Raw genomic sequence first — 23,313 nt, forward strand, 5'->3', positions numbered from 1 at the left:
GGCGACTCCAGCAGGTCATTTATCCTTCCTGCTTGAAATGAGTAACATACGTGAAGTGGTTAGGACAGTGCCAGCACAAAGTAAGAAAGAGCTCAATAAATACTGCTTATTATTATTATTATATAAAACCCACCTCATACACAAAACCTCTCAATCCACAGTGATTTTTCCTTTCTCAGAATTACTTAACAATTTTAGTGCTACAGAATTTAGTATGCATGTCTTACAAATTCTATTTCTCCATCAAGATAATGAGATCTTGTCATCAGGAGCATAGTTTTTATATTTACATGTGGTTTCCACACTATTGGATGTGAAGTTGTTGCTCAATAGATAACAACTGAAGGACTGGCTCATATTACCCATCCTTTAATATATTCTCAATACACATTAATTTTTACAATGTGTAGGTTCTCAAAGCCTTCTGAAGTATGTCGCTCTGAAATTTTACTTTGGTGTCCAGAAGGGATATGGAAAATGCACATAATAAAACCATCCAACTATGTGGAAAAACAATCTCATTGCTGTCCTTTATAAAATGAATCAAAACTAAACTACAAAATATAAACATGCAAAACAAACAAACAATGAGATTTACTTCTTTGTACATTGAATGGCTATGGTAATAAAACTGAAGGACTGAATTTGTGTCCAGGCTAAGCCTCTACCTACAGATTCAAATAAAACAACTTCTGATGCTGTCTTTCCTTTGTTTGCCGTATATTGTTCATGCACGTAGTCTCAGCCACCCTTGGCCATAAGCTTTCACTCCACACTAGTTCCATATTCCACCCTGGAGGATCCAGCACAATCTTCCCTTCAAGACCCCCTTCTTTGTCCTTCATTATTGCTTATATTAAAACACACACACAACAAAACAAAAAAACCTAACCTAGGACTTGTCTTTGGAACAAACAGCTTTACAGTTTATATCCTGCTTACTATAAAGCTTCACTATGATTTTATTCCAGACTTGCGATTTTTACTGTGGCAGGATCATCTTTGCCTCTGACACCTCTTTTAAATTTTGTATAACATAGCACAGTGGCATATGATAGGCTCTGGAGCCAGACTACCGAAGTTTAATTCTGGCATAGCTACTTAATAGAAATGTAATTTTAAAAAAATGTTCTTATTAGTTTCAGAGAGAGGAAGGGAGAGGGAGAGAGAGATAGAAATATCAAGGATTAGAGAGAATCATTGATCGGCTGCCTCCTGCGCGCCCCGGATTGGGGATTGAGCCCACAACCTGGACATGCACCCTGACAGGGAATCAAACCAAGACCTCCTAAATCAGGGTTCACCCTCAACCACTGAGCCACACCAGCCAGGCTAGAAATGTAATTTTGGATTAAGTTACTTAACCTCTCTTACTTTAGCTTCCTCGTCTATAAGGAAGAAAGTAATGACAATAACAGAACCTACCTAGAAGGGTTATTATGATGACTAAATGTGTTAATAAAGTACTTACAGGACAGCTTGCCATATGATAGGTACTCAGTGAATGTCAGTTGTTGTTGTTATTATTATTATTATTATTATTATTATTATTATTTCTGTATTTATTTTATGACAGAGGAGGAGGCTGCCTACATGCTATGATCTGAAGGTAGTACCAAGGTAAAATGATCTCATTTCCTTTGTGGCCACAGAGTTACCCCTCATTGGAAATTTTGCAATTTTCAATATTTAAAACCAATTTAAAGTCCTCATATTTCTTTTGAGTTTTTCTTTTTTGTGAAGTTGGTTTTCTTTAGACTGCTATATCTCCATTTTCTGAGGTGTGGCATCTAAAACTATATACATTTTTCCTGAAGCAAATACCCTACCCATAGTTAGTAACAATAGTGTTTTTTCATAATGTTCTAATCTTGACATGAAAATATACCTTTAAGTCACATTATCATGTAAATGCTGGACAAAATACAAGCTTTAAACACACACACACACACACACACACACACACACACACCCCTAAAAATGGAAAAGGAAAGGAAAATTCCCTGGTGCCAGAAATTAAGCTAGCAATGGTCCATGTGGGATTTGGAACACAGGTATTAGGGGTTAGGTTTTTAATGCCCATGCAGGAATAGGAGATAAGCTCAAGCCCATTTGAGGAGGGAATTATAATGCAGTTCCTGCATAAAGTTAGTGGCCCAGAGTGGGTACGTTTTAGGTTAGATTAAGGATTAGAAAAACTTGTCACCCATACAGGCTTTAGGTAGAAAAGTAGAGACCTACTTTTGTCACACATGTATATGAGAACTATATTTATACAATGTGTGGTTAGAAAACCAAAAAGGGAAATTAGCATAAAAATTGGTGTGCAACTGACAAACCTCTAGGGCCCTTTCAAAAGCAAATTTTAAATAGGAAGCCTACACTCACCAAAATTCCCACAGTAAACAACCATCACTGAAGTGAGATTAGAATAAAAAAAATTACAAACCACATGAAAAATCATGTTGTCATGAAAAAGAGTCAGGAAGAGAGTTTAAAATTCCTTTAAAAATGTTTGAAAATATTTTATAAAATAATATCAATATTGTAAGGCAAGAGCAGAAAAGTCTTTGTTTTATTTTTTTTAAATATTTGAAAAGGAAACAATTTCTAGAAATAAAAAAGTCATTAAAATTAAAGACTCAATATATAGGTTGAATAAATTATAAATATTTGAGGAGAAAAATAATGAATTGAAAGAGAAATCAAAGGAAATCACCCAGAATATAATACAAAGAGTTCAAGATATAGAAAAAAAAAAAACATATTAGGAGATACAGAGATGGGCCTAACAGACATCTAAATAAGAGTTTCAAAAAAAAGAGAATACTGAGGCTGGAGGAGAGGCAATATTCAATGATATAAAGGCTGAGAGGAATATAAATGAGAAATGTCTTCAGATAAAGGAGCATGCCTAGTCCTGACTATAATTAATAAAAACACATCCATATTTAGAATGTAAAAGAATAAGAGAAAAATTTTAAAAACTGCAAGATTAAAAAATAGATTATCTACAAAGAAATGAAAAGTTGACTTTTCATTTATTGCAACAGATACCAGGAAACAATGCAAAATATTTCAAAGTGCTAAGGCAAATACAATTTAGCTTTGAAATCGACTTAAAATATTTAAGGAGTAGCCTCTGCCAGTTTGGCTCAGTAGATAGAGCGTTGGCCTGTGGACTGAAGGGTCCCCAGTTCAATTCCAGTCAAGGGCACATGCCCAGGTTGTGGGCTCGATCCCCAGTAGGGGTATGCAGGAGGCAGTCAATCAATGATTCTCTCATCATTGATGTTTCTATCTCTCTCTCCCTCTCCCTTCCTCTCTGAAATCAATAAAAACATATTAATAATATATTTAAGGTATAAATTAGATGATTAATCATAATTTGGGTTCAATGAATGACATTTTCCCTCTCTACACTAATAGAAAGTATGTAAGAGAAGCCCGATCAACATAGTCTTATTCAAAATGTTATTTCACTGAGGATACTACTTTGCTTAAGAAGTAAGTTAGGATCTAGTATGCTTTGGTTTTTTTGTCAAAGTAAGGATATATATCTTATCAATTAATATATATTTTATTGAGAAACTAGTGTGTTATTTTTGCAAAAATATACCTTTATATGAAAGGTTTCAGATATGGCAAACACTATCGATCACTATTAACCATGTGGGATCCAGACTGGTTAGACCAGATTGCTTTCCTCTTCTCTATCTGAGATTCGGGGTCTTTTCTAGCATGTTCCCTAAATATACACTATGACTGCGGAAGTGTCTATGGGACAAGAAGTAGCCAAAGAACCAAACCTAGGTGTAAAAGACAGCAGCTAACCTATAGTTCTTTATCAGTGCAGATAACTGAGAATTAACCATATAACATACCTTCTTGGCTTTTGTTCAATTATGCTACATTTTCTTATGACAGAAAACATTTTCAACCTGTGTGTCCTTAAAATAGAAGGAGTGCTGCAATAGCCTAAGTTTGGCTGGCCCAAAGAATGGCATTTTCTAGGTGAAGAACAAAGGACTTCAACTTTACTCACCATATGAAGGCTTTCTCTTGTTTTTTCTTGGTGTGAAAGAGAAGGTGGATCAACAGTTTTTAAGCCATCACAAAAACACGGTTTGTGTCTTTTGGACTGGACAGTAGAAATTTTTACTTTAAAAAGTAAAATTAGAAAATATAATAAGAATGTGCAAAAATTTAGCTTAATTTTATCAGTTGTAATGGTGAAAGGAATGGCTAAATTAAGCCTACAATTATATTAATGTTGGTCAACACCTTAATGTTTATTATCAATTGACTAATTATAGCTAACATTTACTGAATACTTACCACATGGTGGATATCATACTCTTTCCCTGAATCATATTTAATCTTCACATGAACTCTGTGTGATAGGCAGTTTATTATATCTATTTTACAGAAGAGGAAAGTGAAGCTTAGAGGGATTCAGGAAGTTGTCTAATTGTCACATAGCTAGTACTGAAACCAGATCTGACTTCAAAGTCCATGCTCTTAATCGCTATGACTATGATTTATTGTCTCTGTATAGTTCTCTCTGACTGTTCTCCCATTCTGGATTCCCTTTCTCCATATAACCATATAAACAAGTGGGAACAGATATAGCACTTTATAACAGAGTGCCTGATAACGCCAAATGAAAGGCTTCTCTTAAGTTGAGCTGATATAATTCATGGGATCCAAACCTTCAGATAGAGCTGTGGAAAGGGATAGAGCAGTGATGCCAAACCTTTTGAGCTCGGTGTGTCAGCATTTTGAAAAACCCTAACTTAACTCTGGTGCTGTGTCACATATAGAAATTTTTTGATATTTGCAACCATAGTAAAACAAAGATTTATATTTTTGACATTTATTTTATATATTTAAATGCCATTTAACAAAGAAAAATCAACCAAAAAATGAGTTCGCGTATCACCTCTGACACGCGTGTCATAGGTTCACCATCACTGGGACAGAGACATGGATGTGGCTCTAAAAAAGGCCCTAACCGGGCCTATGAAAGAGGAACTTTATATATGATTTAGTATACTAGCTTACTAGTATACTAGTAAATATGACACAATGATTATTCTTGGCTCTAACCAATCATATCAATTATATGATTCCTCCCTTGAAAATCAATAGTTGGTAAGAATACCGGTAGGCTGGGGAGAAATGTGTGTCAGACTCTTCCTAATATTCTCCTTCATAAAGAGAGAGGGCAGATTATGTTCGTGGTTTCTCCTTCTATGAGTCAAGACTCAAGCATAAGGGAAAGGGTAGAACAATTCCTTCTCCTCAATACTTAATAAATTGTGTTGAATTGCTTATTCTCTGAATGGTCTCTCCACAAGACTGAAAGCTCCTCATGGGCAAGTGCCTGGTTTGCATAGTAGGTACTCAACAAATATGTTTTCTAAATTAGTGTTTACTAAATGCCTATTTCTTATAGACAATCCATTATGTTATAGTATTTCAACTCAAACAACTGCATTAAAATGGTTCATAAAATTTTGCCTGACTATACATTCCCTTGAAATATTTTTTCACTATTTATTACACACATACCCATATAATATGTTTGCTTAACAAATTCATATTATAGCATTAGAATATTAGATTCTTTAAAAGCTGGCATTAGTCCAACTTTTATATGAATCATTACAAATTGTGAAGTAATGAAATCTTTAGTTGCAAATAGTTTAGTAGTATAATATTGTTTTCCAGCCCCACTACAAGTAAACCAATGTGCATTGCTTTAGTTACATCTCTATGTCATACCCAATGTTAAGGAGATTCATGTTTATTTAATGAATGGTATAGGTTTTATTTCAATTGTAACTCAAAATCAAATAGGATTATGTTATTTATAAATTAAACCAAGTTTGGAAATGCTACTTTCTAAAAATAAATGGTTTCTCAAGAGTTTAATAAACATACAAAACATCTATCCCCAGTTATAAAACAACTTACACTACAAATATAAAGATTTTATTTTTCTAAGCAGAGGTATACACCTATATAAAAAGGTAAGCAATACTGACATACATACCAGTGACTCTAGCTTTACTCTCATCTTTATTACCAATCTCAATAGCACCATAAGATTTTAGCAGCTCTCTCATTTTTTCATCATCTGCTTCATCTAAAGCAGTCTTCTGTTTTTTATTCTTTTTATTAGTGTTTGCTCCATGTTGTAGTAGAATCTCAGCTGCCTAGAAGACATTTTTCAAAAATTATCTCTATTAACATCTTAGATTAATAATTTCTGCTTTTATTATAAGACACCATTACCAAGCATTAAAAGTTATTTTTTAAAAAGCTTTCAAACTCTGGCCACTTATTAAATTTGATATGACAACTGCAAGTGGACCCACTAATTTTACCTGATTTGTTCCCACAGGAAAACCAAACATGATGACATAGAAGTACCAGATATGCAGCCTTGAATCTAGTAAGAGGCAGACAGGTTTTATTTGATATCTCTCTCTCTCTCTCTCTCTCTCTCTCTCTATATATATATATATATATATATATATATGTATATATATATATATATGTGTGTGTGTGTGTGTGTGTGTATATGAATAATATTTTTATTGAATTCAGAGACGAAGAGAGAGGGAGAGAGACAGAAACATCAATGATGAGAGAGAATCATTGATTGGCTGCCTCTTGCACGCCCCCTACTGAGGATCAAGCCCCCAACCCAGGCATGTGTCCTGAACTGGAATCAAATCTGGGACCCTTCAGTCCGCAGGCCGACGTTCTATCCACTGAGCAAAACCAGCTAGGTCTATTTGATCTCTTTAACAGAGTGCCCTGTTCACCCTCCTCCAAGCTGATGAAGGAAGGGGTAGAGAAGGGAGAAAGAGTCACTTCAGGACTATATTATATTATAAACTTTATTATATATTGCCATTAGACATAGTTGAATAAAGTTCTATTTGGACTATATTTCAGGAAACTTAATATCCAATCTAATAATGTCTATGCAAATATATGTCCTAAATAACTGATTCATATTCACAAAATGTTAAAGATAAAAGGGAATGTAGATATAATTTATTCCAACCCTATCATTTTATAGACGAGAAAACTGAAGTCAGAGATTGTGACATTTTAGGGGCAAAATAATCTTCGAATATAAATAAGATTTCTCTAAATAAATCAAAATTATGTATTAGAAGTCAGTTTGCAATCAGTCAAAGTTAAAAATGGTTACTAATTAGTTTATGGTATAAGTCAATTAGTAAAAAACAGCCAGTGATTCCACTTGCATGAGGCAAGCAAGTGAATCCAACCACTGAAAAACTTTCTAATTAGGAAAAGATGGTAAGGTTTTGTTTAAACAGAGATATGCTATGTGCTAGGAGCTTTTCTCTTTCTGCTTGTGTTCATGGATGAAGATGCAGAGAAACTGAGGAGCAAATGGCCAGCTAAAAATGGCCCTTATTTGTTCCATCAGCCTAGAGATAGCACAGCATAAAGAAAACACACTTATTTTTATTTTTTAAAATCTTTATTGTTTAAAGCAGCGGTTCTCAACCTGTGGGTCGCGACCCCTTAGGCGGCCGAACAACCCTTTCACAGGGGTCGCCTAAGACTATCCTGCATATCAGATATTTACATTACGTTTCATAACAGTAGCAACATTACAGTTATGAAGTAGCAACGAAAATAATTTTATGGTTGGGTCACAACATGAGGAACTGTATTTAAAGGGCCAGAAGGTTGAGAACCACTGGTTTAAAGTATTACAGAGGTCTCCCCTTCTATCCCACACCTGCCCCTCACCTGAGAGCTCCCCACCAATAACAATACCACATTTATCTCTCTTGCTCTCTTTTTTATCTTTCTAGTTTACCTATTAATAGCCTATCTCAAGATAAAGAAATAAAGATAAAAGGGACAAAGTCAGTCAGAAATAAAATGAGCCAATGATAGGAGAAAGGTCACACAGAGAGAAAGTTCATGAAAATATGAGGAAAGGTGTTAATAATATATCCATGTCAGGGGAACTAAAATATGAAAAATACCATCTTCTTTTCAAATAGAACATTTCTCTTAAAATAAATGCAAATAGATTTATTGGAGTTTCCTCCAAAAGCGAACTGTCTATATCACCACTTAGGTGATATAACAATAGATCAAACAACAGCACACTATAGCCCTCACTGGCCAAATCCAGTCTGCTGCCTGTATTTGTAAAAAAAGTTTTATTGGAGCAGCTATAACCAGTCATTTACATATTGTCTATGGTTGCTTTTGCAATATAACAGCAGTTGATTAGTTGCAACAAAGACTGAGTGGCCTAGAAAACCTAAACTGTTTATTATCTAGTCCTTTATAGGAAATACTTAACAACCCCTGCTCTAGACCACAGCACTATCTAGCAGGATTTTCTGTGATGACAGAAATGTTCTGATCTGCGAAATTCAATATGGTAGCTACTCGCCACATGTACTGAGTACTGAGTACTGAGTACTTGAAATGTGACTAGTGCAACTGAAGAATTGATTTTAAATTTAATTTTAAGTAATTAAATAAACACATGTTGGCTAGTGGCTACAGCATAAAATAGCACGCTCTACATGAAATTCCTGATTTCAAAGGTAAAGATATTATCTCTTTCTCAAGCAGCTGAACTAGGCCTAGAATTCACATTTTCTATTATCAAACTTGGTGCTTTATCCACTAAACCAAGCTCCCCTTCTGCTACTTCCTATTGGTTGATCCCTTCCTCCCCCACGCCCCCCCCCACCCCCCGCCCCCCGCTGCCTTCCCTCTGAGGTTTGACAGTCTGTCCATGTTTCTATGTCTCTGGGTCTATTTTTTGTTCATCAGTTTATGTTCATTAGATTCCACTGAGGTGTCACCTCACACCTGTCAGAATGGCTACCATCAACAAATCAACAAACTTGACAAGTGCTGGTGAGGATGTGGAGAAAAGGGAACCTTAGTGCACTGCTGGTGGGAATGCAGACTGGTGCAGCCATTATGGAAAATAGTATGGAGTTTCCTCGAAAATTTAAATATGGAATTGCCATTTGACCCAGTGATCCTACTTATAGGAAAATACCCTAAGAGACCCGAAACACCAATCAGAAAGAATGTATCCTATGTTCATAGCAGCACAATTTATAATAGCTAAGATCTAGAAACAGACCAAGTGCCCATCAGTAGGTGAATGGATAAAAAAGTTGTGGTAGCCAAGCTGGGTGTGGCTCAGCGGTTGAATGTTGACCCAGAAACCAGAAGGCCACTGGTTCAATTCCTGGTCAGGGCATATACCTGGATTGCAGGCTTGATCCCCAGTGGGGTGCATGTAGAAGGCAGCTGATCAATGATTCTCTCTCATCAATGATGTTTCTATCTCTCTCTCCCTATCCTTTCCTCACTGAAATATATAAAAATATACTTAAAAAAAAAAAGTTGTGGGTCCTAGCCAGTTTGGCTCAGTGGATAGAGCGTCGGCCTGCGAACTGAAGGGTCCCAGGTTCGATTCTGGTCAAGGGCACATGCCCGGGTTGTGGGCTCGATCCCCAGTGTGGGGCGTGCAGGAGGCAGCCAATCAATGATTCTCTCTCATCATTGATGTTTCTCTCTCTCTGTCCCTCTTCCTTCCTCTCTGAAATCAATAAAAATATATATTTTTTAAAAGTTATGGTACATTTACACCATGGAATACTATGTAGCAGTAAAAAAGAAGAATCTCTTACCCTTTGAGACAGCATGGAGGGACCTGGAGAGTATTATGCTAAGTGAAAAAAACCAGTCAGAGAAAGACAAGTACCACATGATCTCATATGTGGAATCTAATGAACAAAATAAACTGATGGAAAAAATAGATCCAGAAACATAGAAGCATGGAACAGACGTGGAATCTTAGAAGGCAGGGGTAGGAGGGTGGGTGGGAAGAAATCAACCAAAGAACTTGTATGCATATATGCATAACCCATGTACAAGACAATAGGGTGGTGAAGGCCTTGGGGGTGAGGGAACAGGGTCAGGATAGAAGGGGGCCAATGGGAGAAAAAAGGGGATATGTAATACTTTCAACAATAAAGATTTAATTTAAAAACTATGAAGAATTTTAAAGTCTAGATTTGAAATTCAGTGTTACTAAAAGAATAACCCTGGTAATTTTCTCTTATGATATTTTTACCACACTGCCCAATTAAGAAAAACAAAGGAGAAAAATATATAACAAACCTCCAAGTAACAAGCTATTGTGTTTTTAGTCATTTCTTTGAAACCTCAAATCCACTGTGTAATTCTGAGTTAAATAAAGTCTAGCTGTCACATGTATCATCACTATAATTAGAGTTTTTATGCACAATAGCAAATCATTTAAAACCATTAAAAATAGAATGTATTAGATTGATAGCCTGTGTTTACTCTGAACCATTTCATTTTATTCTGATTTATATGAATTATGTGATGAAGAGACAATAGAAAAATGAGTCATTAGCAAATAGATTGATTTTTCAATCATTACACAATGTCTTTTAAAAATAATTTGTTTTAAGGAATCACTTTAGTTCTCAATTTAAAATATCTTCATTTTCTTCACTCATTTTTCTAAAAAAGAGTAATAGGAGCCAAATCTGATGTGCACTGTACCTTTAAATGATTATTTGCAACAGCATCATGTAAGGGCAGAATTCCATCTAGATCTTCACAGTTAACATTAGCACCAGCTCTTAATAACTCCACAATTATATCATCAGCTCCCTCACTAGATGCCTTATGTAGTGGTGTCCAACCTAAAAATGGAAAAGAGGAAAAATTAAAACAAGCTGCTGCTGACATATAATCATTATTAAGTTTGCTTGCATTAATGACATTAACATCTACATTGATTCAAATGTACATATTAGTGGAAAAAATATTGAAAACTGTGGCCTTAAAATGTGTTTCATTTTTAAAAACAAATTGATCTCATAAAAAAATATTTGATAGAGGTGCCAAAACAGAAGCATAATCATAAATGGGACCAAAGTAAATATTAATCATGTCAATTTGTTTCAACTCAGATATTAAAAGATCATCTCTGACTTTTCTACTTGTATCCTTTCATTGTCACATTTTTCTTTAAAATGACATGTCATTCCATCAATTTTTGAGTTTTTCCCTCTAGAATTCCTCACACAAGATTCTTTCATGCTGAGCAAAATGTTAGATCAATTTAAAATTGGAGGTTTAAAATAAAAAATAAGGGAGGGGAGAAGAAAGGAATAGTAGAAAGACAGGAGGAAAGGAAAGAAGGAACAAGAAAGTAGGAAAAATTTTGCATTCTCTCCAAAGTTATGGAATAGAATTAGGGCCTACAAAGAAAAGGCCTAAATAAAGTTTCCCTTACTCCCCATTCTATATACTCTTGCTGAATGCTCCCAAATGCATGTTGAAGAAGGAAGTTATTTTAGCAATTGGTGAGAACCAAGATAAGTCTTACTATTCAACTTATATGTCACTAAAGAAAATTATTCAAAGTTAATTATTACATAGTAGTCAGATTCAAAACTGGGGTTAGGAGCTGTGAAATGTGAGTTCAAATTTTAAATACAATTAAAAGAATCCAAACCTGCATTATCTTTTAGATTCACATCTGCTCCAGATTCTATTAGAACTTTCATCAGAGACAAATCTCCTCTTCTGACAGCCAAATGAAGTGGGCTTTCCCCCCTGGTATTCCTCTTATTGATCCCAGCTGTTTTCATTTCTGTAAATTTGCCAAGTAAAACTGAGGCTTCTTTTCTGCCAAATGCTGATTATAAAGGAGCTTAAAAAATACATACCAACTTCCTCAAAACATCCTAAGTAGGATGTACCACACAGAAACATACATCTATTAATATAACTGTTACTATTTTAAAATATAACTGTAACACAGTTCTTCAACTTCTGAAGAAATTATAGTGCACTTAAGCATTACTTCAAAGTCATTCTAGCAATTCTTTAGTCACTCTATTATGTTTGATTAAAACAAATAAACCTGTTTCAGTTCTATACTCATTTTACCCTCAGTAGTCCTTTAGCAATAATTTTTTTCTTAAAACAAATTGTGATTTTATAAAAATTCTCTTTGTTCTACAGCTATTCTCTCTATCTCAATGGGTCTATTTCTGATCATATAAGATGCCAAGAACCAAACTATGGCCTATTGGTTTTTTTAATTTTTCTTTCATAAAAAATAAAGTACAGTATTATTATTTAAAGATTCTTTTTTACATAAACAGATGGAAGAACATACCATGTTCTTGGATTGGTAGAATCAACATCATTAAAATGTCCATACTACCCAAAGCAATCTATAAATTCAACGCACTTCCCATTAAAATACCAATGGCCTTCTTCAAAGATCTAGAACGAACTCTCCAAAAATTCATCTGGAATAAAAAAAGACCCCGAATAGCTGCAGCGATCCTGAGAAAGAACAAAGTAGGTGGGATCTCAATGCCAGATATCAAGCTGTATTACAAAGCCACTGTTCTCAAAACTGCCTGGTACTGGCACAAGAACAGACATATAGATCAGTGGAATAGAATAGAGAGTCCAGAAATTAGCCCGAACCAATATGCTCAATTAATTTTTGACAAAGGAGGCATGAACATACAATGGAGCCAAGATAGTCTCTTCAATAAATGGTGTTGGGAAAATTGGACAGATATATGCAAGAAAATGAAACTAGACCACCAACTTACACCATACACAAGAATAAACTCAAAATGGATAAAGGACTTAAATGTACGACAGGAAACCATAAAAATTCTAGAAGAATACAAAGGCAACAAAATCTCAGACTTATGCCAAAACAATTTCTTCACTGATACAGCTCCTAGGGCAGTTGAAACTAAAGAGAAACTGAACAAATGGGACTACATCAAAATAAAAAGCTTCTGCACAGCAAAAGAAACCATCAACAAAACAACAAGAAAACCCACCTCGTGGGAAAACATATTTGCCAACGTCATATCTGATAAGGGCTTAATCTCCAAAATTTATAGGGAACTCATACAACTTAACAAAAAGAAGATAAACAATCCAATCAAAAAATGGGCAAAGGATCTAAATAGACACCTTTCAAAAGAGGACATTCAGAAAGCCAAGAGACATATGAAAACATGCTCAAAGTCACTAATCATCCGAGAGATGCAAATCAAAACAACAATGAGGTACCATCTCACACCTGTCAGAATGGCCATCATCAACAAATCAACAAACGACAAGTGCTGGAGAGGATGTGGAGAAAAAGGAACACGTGCACTGCTGGTGGGAATGCAGACTGGTGCAGCCACTATGGAAGGCAGTATGGAGGTTCCTCAAAAAATTGGAAACGGAACTCCCATTTGACCCTGTGATCCCACTTCTAGGAATATATCCCAAGAAACCAGAAACACCAATCAGAAAGGATATATGCACCCCGATGTTCATAGCAGCACAATTCACCATAGCTAAGATCTGGAAACAGCCTAAGTGCCCATCAGTAGATGAATGGATTAGAAAACTGTGGTACATCTACACGATGGAATACTATGCTGCTGTCAAAAAGAAGGAACTCCTACCATTTGCAACAGCATGGATGGAACTGGAGAGCATTATGCTAAGTGAAACAAGCCAGTCAATGAAGGAAAAATACCACATGATCTCACTCATTCATGGATAATTAAGACCATTACAAACTTTTGAACAATAATAAATACAGTGGCAGAGCTGCCTCAAACTGATTGTCGGACTGCAGTGGGAAGGCCAGGGAGGGTTGGGGGACAGGAGGGAGGGGAGTAAGAGATCAACCGAAGGACTTGTATGCACCCATATAACCATAACTAATGGACATAAGACACTGGGGGGTAAGGGAGGGCAGGGGCTTGTCAAGGGCGGGGGGGAAAAAAGGACACTTATGTAATACCCTTTGTAATACTTTAAGCGAAAAATAAATAAATAAATAAAGGAAAATCTAATTTTAAAGTTGTCATTCATTTTGCAATAACTTAGCAATTTATAAAAAAAATAAAAATAAAAATAAAGATTCTTTTTTAAATCTTTTCTTTGCAACACAAGTTAGACAGACTTATAGGTTGAAGCTAAAAATGGCAAACTAGCCCTGGCTGGTTTGGCTCAGCGGATAGAGCATCGGCCTGCGGACTGGAGGGTCCCGGGTTCGATTCGGTCAAGGGCATGTACCTGGGTTGCGGGCACATCCCCAGTAGGGAGCGTGCAAGAGGCAGCTGAATCGATGTTTCTCTCTCGTCGATGTTTCTAACTCTCTATCCTTCTCCCTTCCTCTCTGTAAAAAATCAATATATATTTAAAAAGAAAAAAAGGAAAAAAAATGGCAAACTAACCACATTTCTCCCCAAACCATGCAAAAATGATAGTAAAAGATATTTTGAAAAATGTCATACAAGAACAATAAAAGAGGAAACAATAAATAGAAGACTTCGACAAATTTAGGGGAACTGGAAAGTCACTGATGGAGAAGAGTTGACTGACATGGCAGAGTGGAAAATGCTCCAACCCAAGTGCCTGCGAAAGGAATTTGCAGAGGAAGGGAGCCAATCTGAACCAGGCACTCAGCACTTGGGGGCATCAGGTACCATGAAAGGCAGTACGTATAGAACAGGGCTGGAAAAGCAACACTGACTGTAAAAGTATGTATATAGAAAAGTTAAGACTCCAAGTTGCCTTTCCCAACCCCAAAGTGCCTGGCAACCATTCCTCTTAGCCCAGGCCCCCATCTGGAGGTTCACTTTCTATAGAAACTACATCAAAGAAGCTTCAGACTAAGACACAAGGCAAAGCAGAGAGTTGGGCTGATTAAACAGTAGTACTCAAAGTGGAATCCCAGATCAACAGTATCAGTTTCACTTGGGAAATGTGTTAGAAATGCAAATTCTTCAGCCATCCTAAGCCTATTCTGGAGGGCAGACTTTAAGATGGCTCCTAATGATCCTTACTTCCTCATATTTATAGTCTTCTAACAACCCCTCCTTGAGAAACTTGCTTCTAATCAATAGAATAACTTAACATTAAGGGTACTTAATTTCCTTATCTATATCTACACTAATAAAAGAGAAACATGGTAATTAGCGTACAACCGCTACCCTTTTCATTGGCTAATCAGTGAGTATATGCAAATTAACTGTCAGCCAAGGTGGCGGCCGGCAGCCAGGCACTGAAGTGAGCATGAGGCTTGCTTGCTGCGGACTCCAACGTTCCCTGCCTCACTTGCCGGCCTCTCAGCTGCAACTCTAAGCAACTATGTACTATGTTGCAAATAAGAACCTAAACAAAACACTAGAAACCAGCCGGACTGAAAGCCAGCGGACCGAAACTTTGTATCGATGTTTTCAGCAGCGAGGCCTCAGAGCTAAAGCTGGCCCAGAATAAAATAAAAAAAAAAGAAAACAAGGAGCGGTTGGAAGCTTCAGTCACTCGCTTCCGGAAAACAGCCCTCAGCCCCTCACCCAGACTGGCCAGGCACCCCAGTGGGGACCCCCACCCTGATCCAGGACACCCTTCAGGGCAAACCAGCCGGCCCCCACCCGGGCACCAGGCCTCTATCCTATATAGTAAAAGGGTAATATGCCTCCCAGCACCGGGATCAGCAGAGCAGCGAGGCTCCCGGCACCAGGATCAGCATGACAGGGGGCAGCGCCCAAACCCCCTGATCGCCCTGCGGCTCTGTGTGTGACAGGGGGCGGGGCCACAACCTCCTTATCTGCCCTGCTCTGTGCCTGATAGGGGGGAGCTCCCCAACCCCCTGATTGCCCTGCAGCTCTGTGTTTGACAGGGTGCAGCGCACCAACCCCCCTGATCGGCCCTGCTCTGTGGGTGATAAGAGGGTGGCGCCCCAACCCCCCTCCATGGGCCTTGCTCTGTGTGTGACGGGGTAGAGCCATAACCTCCCCATTGGCCCTGCCCTGAGTGTGACAGGGTGCAGTGCCCCAACCCCCTTATCCGCCCTGCTCTGTGTGTGACAGGGGGCGGTGCCCCAACTCCCCTATCGGCCCTACTCTGTGAGTGACAGGGGGGAGTTCCTCAACCCCCTGATCGGCCCTGCTCTGTTCGTGACAGGGTACGGAGCCCCAACACCCCTGATGGGCCCTGCTCTGTGCGTGACAGGGGGCAGCGCCCCAACCCCCTGATCGGCCCTGCTCTGTGCGTGACAGGGGGTGACACCGCAACCTCCCCATCGACCCTGCCTTGAGTGTGACAGGGGGCGGTGCCCCAACCCCCCAATTGGCCCTACCCTGAGCATGACTGAGGGTGGCATCGCAACCTCCCGATCCGCCCTGCTCTGTGCATGACAGGGCGGCGCCCCAACTCCCCAATCGGCCCTGCTCTGAGCCTGACCAGGGGCTGCACCTAGGGATTGGGCCTGCCTTCTGCCACCTGGAAGCAGGCCTAAGCCAGCAGGTCGTTATCTCCCGAGGGGTCCCAGACTTCGAGAGGGCACAGGCCGGGCTGAGGGACTCCCCCCTCCCCCCCGAGTGCACAAATTTTTGTGCACCGGGCCTCTAGTATATATATAAATCCCGTGGTCGTAACGCCATAACGATCAGTGCGCTGCGAGATGCGCATGGGTGGGCGGGGCTGCAAGTGTGGCGGGGCAAGTGCAGGCAGGCGGGGCTGCGAGTACAGAGAGGTGCACACAGGTGGCTGGGGCCATGCAATTTCGCGCGCTGGGTTTCTAGTCTATATATATAAAAGCCTAAGCGACCGTTATGACTGGATAACTGGCTGGTAGCTATGACACGCAATGACCACAAGGGGGCAGACACTCAATGCGGGAGCTGTCCCCCGGTGGTCAGTGGGCTCCCACAGCCAACCTCCAGTGGTCCCTCCCATGGTCCCTCCCCCCAGCCGGCCAACTTCCCATGAGACGGCCCTGATCGGCCCAATCACTGGACAGGTCAAGGGACCTCACCTGTGCACGAATTTGTGCACCAGGCCTCTAGTTAGGTTATAAAAGATTATAACATATTCTGTCTTGCTAGTTGACTTCCTCTACCACCTTCAGCTTGTATGTTTTAATGAAACAAGTGGCCACCTTGAAAGAGCCCATGAAACAAGAAACAGGATGGGCACAACCCTAAAGGAACTGAATTCTGCCAACAATCACATGGGCTTAAAAGTGGATTCTTCCCTAGTTGAGCCTTCAGATGAGACCCCAGTCCTGGCCAACACCTTAATTGCAGCCCAGGAAAGATCCTGAGCAAAAGACCTGGCTAAGCCATGCCCTATTTCCTGACCTACAGAAACTATAAGATAATAAAGGTGTGTTGTTTTAAAATAATTTGTGATCACTTTTCATGCACTAATATATAACTAACACACCTACTGAATTAGAATTCCTGATGGTAGACCCCAGCAATGCTTTAATGGCTTTCCAGGTGACTCTGATGCAATGTAAGGTTTGAAAAGCACCGCATTAAATCATCAGATCCTTACCCAGTCCTGTTTCCTAAATGTCAGCAACCAGACATAAATTTCAGAGCAAGAGAAAAAAAAGTCTCTAATGGATGGATCCTTTGGCTATGAGAGTCACATGGAAGATTAGTAGTTTCATGTTCATCTTCCATTGACATCCAGGTAAAATTTCTAAATTTCTTTAGAAATTTGCACTCGGAAATTTTTTATTGGAAGAAAAAGACTTATTTCATATATTTCATGTGTTATATGTATATTTTTTAAAATGTAGTTTACAAGTTTGAATGGAAAAAATCTCTCTCAGTAACTGTTACTGTGAATAATATAAATCTCACATTGTTCCTAGTATGTTCATAGCAAAGAAGGTAGGCATGTGATAAACATTTTGGTGCAAAAACTCAAAAATTGCCCAATGTTACTGTCATCGTAAATTTCCCCAGCATTTAACTGAAATTTGAAAATAGCCGTAACCAGTTTGGCTCAGTGGATGGAGCATTGGCCTGCGGACTGAAAGGTCCCAGGTTCGATTCCCGTCAGGGGCATGTGCCTTGGTTGCTGGCACATCCCCAGTGGGGGGTGTGGAGGGGGTGGCTGATCGATGTTTCTTTCTCATGATGTTTCTAACTTCTGTCCCTCTCCCTTCCACTCTGTAAAAAATCAATAAAATATATTTTTAAAAAAAGAAATTTGAAAATAACAAAATCTGGGAGAAAATGGAAAGGAAACAAAGGGGACTTACACTAAAATTCTTTATAAAGTACACTGTAGTTAAAGCTGAGTATTTCTTAACAGCTTTATATTTAATTAAAGCATTGAGTATTAGTTGTCTATACTAATCATAGGGTAATATGCTAATTAGACTGGACATCTTTCAGACATCCTTCTGGACAAAGCCAGTGGCGGGGGCCAAGGCAGAGATGGTTAGGGGTGATGAGGCCGGCAGGGATGGACAGTTAGGAGCGATTAGGCCGGCAGGAGAGCAGTTAGGGGCATTAGGCCAGCAGGCAGAGGCAGTTAGGAGCCAGCGGTCCCGGATTGTGAGGGGGATGTGCAGAGATTGGGCCTAAACTGGCAGTCGGACATCCCCCGAGGGGTCCCGGATTGGAGAGGGTGAAGGCTGGGTTGAGGGACCCCCACCCGTGCATGAATTTTGTGCACTGAGCCTCTAGTTTATTAATAAAATATAATGTCATTAAGAAATACTTAGGAAGAACCAAGATGGAGGCTTAAGGTATAAACCTGTGTGTGCTGCCTCCCACAACAACACTGAAACTACTACAACTATAAGACAAAACAGCTATCATCCAGAACCATGGGAAAGCTGGCCGAGTGGAAGTTCTACAACTAGAAGGAAAGAAAGAAGCGCACTGAGACTGAGTAGGAGGTGCAAAGGCACCAAGAACAGAGGTACGAAGGCAGGCTGCAACTGGATGCGTGGTTTTTTTCAATCAGAAGGGGATACAAGCTCTCGAATGCACTGAGCTCGTTTAAGGTGAGATTCTGAGGTCCCAGACTCCTACAGGGAGAAACTGGACTGTCTTGCAGTGGGTCGGAAAGTGAGGGTGGCTTTCTCACAGAGCTGCTCGCAGGGATCACTGTTGCTGTGGGGGCGCGGCACTCGAGGACGCAGAGACGCAGAGTCGGAGTCGCGGAGACTCGAGGAGTTGCGGAGACACTGGCGACAACCATTGCTGTTTGCTCCGCCCTGGTGATTCTCTGAGACCCCGCCCCACTCAATTTACATCCCCACCCAAGCTGTGCCAGTGGCGCAAAGGAACCACCTGCGCTTTTGCAGCCTAACCCAACAAACTGCAGCTGGGTCAGAGAGCTCCAAAACTTCCAAATTCCAAACAAAGAGGAGAAATCTGTTGATATCGCTGTAGCTCCTGCTGGATGGACCCACACAGTGGTTGACTTGGAGATCCAGGAGCCAGGGTACCCCTGGTCAGATACCAGATTTCAACTCCTCACATCCATAAGGGACACACTCAAAAAGCAGACTCAGTGAGCACCAAAACCCCACTGAAGCAAGTCCTGCTCCATAAGGGTGTCTCCAGCACAGCAGTTCTTCCACTATAGACACAACGGGTCCTCACAGTCAGCCAAAAATGTGGAGACAAAGAAACATGTCACAAATGAAAGAAATGGAGGAAAGCAAACTAATGAAGGACATAGAGTTCAAAACCACAGTTATAAGGTTACTTGAGAATCTTCTACAAACCTCCGAGAAACTTAGTGAGACCTCCGAGGAACTTAGTGAGACCTTCAAGGATCTTAATGAGAATGCCAAAAAATGGAAAAGGACCAGTCAGAAATTAAACATACACTGACTGACATTAAAAATAAAATACAGAGATCCAACAGCAGACTAGAGGATCCCAAGAATCAAGTCAAAGATTTGAAATATGAAGAAGATAAAAACACCCATCCCGAAAAGCAAAACGAAAAAAGAATCCAAAAATATGAAGATAGTGTAAGGAGCCTCTGGGACAACTTCAAACATACCAACATCTGAATTATCGGGGTGCCAGAAGAAGAGAGAGAGCAAGATACTGAAAGCATATTAGAAGAAATCATGACAGGAAACTTCCCCTACCTGATGAAAGAAATAGACTTACAAGTCCAGGAAGCACAGAGAACCCCAAACAAAAGGAATCCAAAGAGGACCACACCAAGACACATCATAATTAAAATGCCAAGAGCTAAGGACAAAGAGAGAATCTTAAAAGCAGCAAGAGAAAAACAGTTAGTTACCTACAAGGGAGTACCCATATGACTGTCAGCTGATTTCTCAACAGAAACCATGCAGGCCAGAAGGGAGTGGCAAGAAATATTCAAAGTGATGAATAGCAAGAACCTACAACCAAGATTACTCTACCCAGCAAAGCTATCATGTAGAATTGAAGGTCAGATAAAGAGCTTCACAGACAAGAAAAAGCTTAAGGAGATCATCACCATCAAACCAGGAATATATGAAATGCTAAAGGATATTCTTTAAGAAGAGGAAGAAGAAGAAAAAGGTAAAGATAAAAATTATGAACAACAAAGTGACAACAAATAAATACCTATCAACAAGTGAACCTAAAAAATAAGTCAGAATAAACTGGTGAATATAATAGAAGCAGGGGCATAGAAAGGGAGTGGACTGACTATTCTTGGGGGGAAAGGGGTGTGGGGGGTGCGGGAAGAGACTGGACAAAAATCATACACCTATGGATGAGGACAGTGGCAGGGGGTAAGAGCATGGGGTGGGATGGGAACCAGGTGGAGGGGAGATATGCGGAAAAAAGAGGAACATCTGTAATAATCTGAATAAAGATTTATTAACTTAAAAAAATAAAAAATGAAAGAACAACCACAATAGAAAAAAAAAAGAAAAAGAAATACTCAGCTGGTCCTGGCCCGTGTGGCTCAGTGGTTTAGAGCATCGTCACGTGCACCGAAGGATCTCAGCTTCGATTCCCAGTCAGGGCACATATTCAGGTTAGAGGTTCAATTCCCAGTCGGAGTGTGTACAGAGAACAACTGATCAATGTTTCTCTTTCATACCAATGTTTCTCTCTCTTTCATCTGCCCTTCCTTTCTCTCTAGAATCAATAAAAAACATATCCTCGGATGAGAACAAAAAAAAAGAAAATGAAATACTCAGCTATCTACCTTTTTATGTGACCTGTCTTTCCTCTCTAGATTTTTGGATCTTCTCATTTTTGTTCGGAAATTTCACAGTGAGATGTCTTGCTTATGGTACTGGACACTTTGTGGGCCCTTTCAATATGGAAACTTCTGTGCTTTATTTCTTATCTTATTTCTTTGATTTCTTTTCTATTTTCACTGTTCTCTCTGGATATCCTAGAGTGATCTAATTTTATTCTCTTTATTTTTTCTATTTTTATTTTTTATAGGAGACTTGGAAAGCTTTACCTCCCAACTCTGCTATATCCACATATATATATACTTAAAAATCCTGCTATTATATTTTTAATATCTAAGGGCTCTCGGTATTGTTCTTCATTCCTTTGTTTCTATGCCTTTATAAGCAAGTTTAATATATCCTGATTCTTGAATTATTTCTGTTTCTTCTGGGTTCCTTTAGTATGTTTAGATCACTTTGATGTCTCTTTTATATTGGAGTATTGGGGTTTTCTACAAACACTTGTTGATTTTTGGGTATCTGTTCTTATTTAAGTGAGAGAAACGAAAATGCTGACTGGAAATCTGTGAAGGGTAATGGGAGTATAGCAGAGCTCAGGGCTTGGTTGAATTCACCCTTGGTGATCGAGAAGTAAGCTGGCCTTTGTGTTAGGGAATTGCCAGATGTATTTGGAATTATCTCCTCTTGGGCAGTTCAATTTATTAGTTTAAAGATACTTACTCAGGCACTGTGTTAAAAAACAAAACAAACAGCTTTTTATGAAGATTGTGCCGAAAGCTAAGAAGGAAGCCCCTGCCCCTCCCAAAGCCGAAGCCAAAGCAAAGACTTTGAAGGCAAAGAAAGCAGTGTTGAAAGGCGTCCACAGCCACAAGAAAAAGAAAATCCGCACGTCACCCACTTTCCGACAGCCAAAGACACTAAGGCTCCGGAGGCAGCCTAAATACCCTCGGAAGAGCGCACCCAGGAGAAACAAGCTTGACCACTATGCCATCATCAAATTCCCCCTGACTACCGAGTCAGCCATGAAGAAGATAGAAGACAGTAATACACTAGTGTTCATTGTGGATGTCAAGGCCAACAAGCACCAGATCAAACAGGCTGTGAAGAAGCTCTATGACATTGATGTGGCCAAGGTCAACACCCTGATCAGGCCTGACGGCAAGAAGAAGGCATATGTTCGACTGGCTCCTGACTATGATGCTTTGGATATTGCCAACAAAATTGGAATCATCTAAACTGAGTCCAGCTGCCTAATTCTAAATATAAAAATTTTACACTGAAAAAAAAACACACACAAAAAAACCAAACAAACAAAAAAAACACCAGAGATGAAACACAAAAGAAATGTATTATTTCAAAGTTCTGGAGATCAGAAGTCTAAAACCTAGGTGTCAGCAGGGCTACACTCTCTAAGAAAGAATCAGCATTTCTTGGCTTCCTTGGATTTGGCTACATCGCTCCACTACCTCCATCTTCACATTGTCTTCTCTCCTGTGTGCCTCAAATCTCCTTCTGTTTTTCTTTTATGAAGACACAGTAGTAATTAGATCCAGGACCCACCAAATAATCCAGGATGATCTCCTCATCTTAAGATCTTAATTACATCTGCAAAGTTTTTTTCTAAATATTCACTCTTTTATATAACACTAGAGGCCTGGTGCACAGATGCGTGCACTGGTGGGGTCCCTCAGCCTTGGCCTGCGGGGACTGGGCCGAAACCAGCAGTCTGACATCTCCCAAGGGTCCCAGATTACAAGAGGTACAAATCCATGCACCGGGCCTCTAGTATGCATATAAGATCTTTGGTTAATCTCTTCCTGCCCTCCCTCCTCCCCCCTTCCCACTGAGATTCATCAGTCTGTTCCATGTTTCCATGCCTGTGTGTTGAGCGTCTGCCCCCTGGTGGTCAGTGTGCATCATAGCTACCGGTCAAACGGTCATTTAGGCTTTTATAATATAGATAGGTAATAGCACAGATTCCAGGGCTTAGGGCATGGACAAATTTTGCAGAGCCACCATTTAACTCACTACAGGAGGAATATATAAGAAGGGCTTCAGTTTACATGAGACAGGACAATGGGAGAAGGTTTACAGAAAATGCCTAATCCAGTGTTCATCCTACCACTAGTATACTAAACAGAAAATAAATCAACTTTTTAACGCTTAGTATTCAATTCGAAGTGGTCCAGCCCATTGTTCATCACAGAACTAACTCCAAG

The 23,313-nt window shown here is 39.4% G+C and overlaps 1 protein-coding gene and 1 pseudogene across 1 annotated transcript in view; one reads left to right on the forward strand and one right to left on the reverse strand.

The window, feature by feature from the left end:
- Positions 1-23,313, reverse strand: part of ANKRD31 (ankyrin repeat domain 31) — a 139,615-nt gene that overhangs the window by 37,635 nt on the left and 78,667 nt on the right. The window contains exons 17-20 of the mRNA XM_070412195.1: positions 11,594-11,731; positions 10,633-10,775; positions 6,059-6,221; positions 4,046-4,161 (exon numbers count right to left, since the gene is read on the reverse strand). Coding sequence (XP_070268296.1) covers positions 4,046-4,161; positions 6,059-6,221; positions 10,633-10,775; positions 11,594-11,731 — 560 coding nt within the window. The remainder of the gene's footprint in view (positions 1-4,045; positions 4,162-6,058; positions 6,222-10,632; positions 10,776-11,593; positions 11,732-23,313) is intronic.
- On the forward strand, positions 21,853-22,376 carry LOC139008094 (large ribosomal subunit protein uL23 pseudogene; annotated as a pseudogene).

Source organism: Myotis yumanensis, unplaced genomic scaffold (assembly GCF_028538775.1).
Source record: "Myotis yumanensis isolate MYYU_CA2020_CCGP unplaced genomic scaffold, mMyoYum1.0.hap1 SCAF_4, whole genome shotgun sequence".
Taxonomy (NCBI): domain Eukaryota; kingdom Metazoa; phylum Chordata; class Mammalia; order Chiroptera; family Vespertilionidae; genus Myotis; species Myotis yumanensis.